This window comes from Acyrthosiphon pisum, unplaced genomic scaffold, assembly GCF_005508785.2.
Source record: "Acyrthosiphon pisum isolate AL4f unplaced genomic scaffold, pea_aphid_22Mar2018_4r6ur Scaffold_21056;HRSCAF=22910, whole genome shotgun sequence".
Lineage (NCBI taxonomy): Eukaryota > Metazoa > Arthropoda > Insecta > Hemiptera > Aphididae > Acyrthosiphon > Acyrthosiphon pisum.
In genome coordinates, this window is record NW_021770481.1 from 2,462 (window position 1) to 5,697 (window position 3,236).

General features: G+C 28.7%; 2 protein-coding genes across 2 annotated transcripts in view; one reads left to right on the plus strand and one right to left on the minus strand.

Moving 5' to 3' along the window:
- LOC107884049 overlaps window positions 1-1,949 on the plus strand; it is a 4,394-nt gene extending 2,445 nt beyond the window's left edge. The window contains exon 3 of the mRNA XM_016805413.2: window positions 1,237-1,949. Coding sequence (XP_016660902.1) covers window positions 1,237-1,836 — 600 coding nt within the window. The 3' untranslated portion in view covers window positions 1,837-1,949. The remainder of the gene's footprint in view (window positions 1-1,236) is intronic.
- LOC100165998 (protein ANTAGONIST OF LIKE HETEROCHROMATIN PROTEIN 1-like) overlaps window positions 1-3,230 on the minus strand; it is a 5,007-nt gene extending 1,777 nt beyond the window's left edge. The window contains exons 1-2 of the mRNA XM_008186048.3: window positions 2,734-3,230; window positions 2,142-2,454 (exon numbers count right to left, since the gene is read on the minus strand). Of these exons, the coding sequence (XP_008184270.1) occupies window positions 2,142-2,454; window positions 2,734-3,002 (582 nt within the window). The 5' untranslated portion in view covers window positions 3,003-3,230. The remainder of the gene's footprint in view (window positions 1-2,141; window positions 2,455-2,733) is intronic.
- Window positions 3,231-3,236: the final 6 nt, after the last annotated feature.

Consider the following 3,236-nt stretch of genomic DNA (forward strand, 5'->3'; position numbering starts at 1 on the left):
CCCCCCCCAATTTTTTTCTTAGTTAAATTCATTACTGAAGTATCACAAAATACGAATAACGAAATATTTTAAAACCGCTTTGAAAAATGAAAATTGAATAATGTATATTTCATATTTTCATCTTATACCAGATATAATAGCCAATAGGTATTAGCATTGATTATATATATTGCGTGTATATATTATGTATAGATTGGTTTTATTTTATTCAGTAAAATTGTTTATACTCTATTCCTTTCATAGTTTTATTATAATTAAAAATGTAAGTAGCAATCCTATCATTTTTTTTACAAAAAATGTCCTCTTAAGAAGTATTATATAATCAGGTATGAATTAGTGATGAAACTATATTAATATTTGTCATTAAATAATTATGGAGATCAGGAGTCAGGACGAGTGTTGACCAGTTGCCCCCCACGGCTGTTAAAGGGTTTTTTTTAAATATACCAGTTGCCCTCAACCAAATGTACCAGTTGCCCCCAACCGAATGTACCAGTTGCCCTTACATGTTAATATGTAAATATATATACACGATTATAAATAAAATAAAATAAATTAAAATTGTATAAAATGATAGAAAAAAAATCATATGATTGGAATATACATAATATTGTAATATTGTATACCTAATATTGTATTTTGTAATAAATAATAATTACTAACAAAATAATTTGAATACAATAGTCAATGAAATAATAAATATTATATATTATGTGACATTCAATGTGATAATTTGTCAAAAAAAAAAAAATAGTAATAAAAATAGATATAATATTATGTACTATGTTTTGTTACAATAATTACTATTTATAATTATTATTCTTATATTTACCTCCCCTATTTTACGGCCTATATATCGTAATCGTATATATATTTACATATGAGGGCAACTGGTACATTCGGTTGGGGACAACTGGTACATGCCCGTCAGGACACCCCCCCCCCCCCCCAAAAAAAAAAAAACCCAAAATACGCCACTGTTTATATTTATATACTATTTGTAAAATTAAGACTGTACAATATACCTACATTAAACATTTTAAATATAAATACAATTAATTTACTATCTAGTGATCTTTAGTTGAGTATTGTAATTAATCATTCAAAAATACGTATTTGAAATACATTTTGAATTTTATACTGTATTGACATACATAGAATATAATAACATAGATATATGTTTCTCAATTTTATTTTAATAATCAAACAAACCATATATTTTATTATTTTTATTAGTTTGAAAATTTGGTGGATGACGACAACACGACTGAAAATTGTCAATTGCACGACACAACTGAAATCGATGATCCTCAGACTCCGGACTGCAATTTTAAGAGCCCATCTCCGTCATCCAGTAAATTAAGTAAAAAAAGAAAATCAAATGATAAAGTGGAAGTGATTGAGAACAAGATGGACGAAGCATTTACAATTTTAAAACAAATTACACAAACTCCGGCCAAAAATAAGTGTACACTCTTTACCGATTTACTTTGCGCTAAATTAGAATCCTTAAATGAATACAAACAAGACATTGCAATGATGGAGATTGACAATCTTATGTTTCGGTTAAAACATTCAGATAACCAAATGGTACAGCCTCAACCACCCTATAATCAATTTCCAAGTACCAATATCCCGACATATTATCCTCAACAGTTACAACATGATAATTATTCAACAGCATCATCATCATCATCATCATCTATTCAGCCACTACCATCACCAGAGTACATATCTTCTACGCCATCTACATATTACCATCAACATTTTCAACAATTGCAAAAACCAACAGCAACAACATTACAACACAGTAATGTAGGAGAAAAAAATTGTTGACTGTTGATCAAGATACTAATTTTGGTTCATCCTACTAAAATAAGCATATTATAACATACAATTTAGTAGGTATGTAGGTACTAAATATTGTTTTATAGGTACATAGAAGATATTAATTTTTTTTATTAAAATGTTTATAATACATTCTGTATTATTATTTATTAATTTTAAATATTATTAAGAAAAAAAGTGTTTTTCAAAGTTTCAAATTTGATTTTATTAATTATTTGTTTTTTTTTTAAATATTATTTTATTTAAAGGTATTATTCTAATAAAAGATATGTTTTAAAATATAAATACTTTACCATGATTTCATTTTTCAACTCCTGATTTAACGCCTTACAAACATCTTGAATACACCTGGAAACAGTTTGACTTGAAAACTTGAACAAGTATGACAAGCTCTTAAAGCTATCTCCTGTGGCTAAGAACCTTAAGGTAACAGCTAGCCTTTCCTGAACCGGAATACACTTTCTCATGTTTGTATCAGTTTTACATATGGTTGGACCAATTTTTTGAATAAGATATTCAAAGTCTGTGGCAGACATTCTACAGAAGTTTTGAAACTTGTTAGATGGTCCCCGTTTTAAATCTTCTAACAGATCCGTTGCATTGTACCTATATTGTAGTTGTAGTATAATGCATTATTAATAATGTTAAGTACAACTATAGTATAATATTATTTAATTTTTTAATTTAGTATTTTCTATCAAAAACTTGTTACCTATAAAAAAACTAGCTTGTAATAAATTATAAACTGTTATGTTCTTGTATGTACATTTAAAGATAAAACTGTTAAAAAAAGGTAGTCAGTAAAAACTAAATATAAGCAAATTAAACTAAAATTAAATTTAAAAAAACCTAAAATTAAATATTAATTTACATAAGCATACTTACCTAGCACGGCTTTTGTAAACTTCATGCATCCAATATCTTCTTTCCTTGCAGGATTTCGTTTTTTCTTTTTCAACTAATTTTTCTTTTAAATAATCACCGCCTACAATTACAATATACGCTGCTGCACAAGCAGCAATTTGCGTGTTATCCAAAGAACGACTCATTTTGAACTGAGACTTTTGGCGTCTAAATAATTTTGTAGGAACTCTGATCGGCTCGGATAAGCTCGTGGCTCGCCAAGTCACGCGCCGTGGGAATGCTGTTGACATTTTAGGCTCGTGATATGCCGAGCATACGGTACAACAACCGAGTTGCGCGAAGTTCGCCGAGCCACGCGCCGTGGGAACCCGCCTTTATTATGCCAGAATATCGTAAAACGCAGTTTCCTCGTTGGTTTTTAGTTTTTCTATTGACCAATAGATGACTTATACCTTAAACATATAGCGTGTTCGCTGAGTTCGTCCAATTATATAATATAAAATAGGTACTTAATAATGATTTTT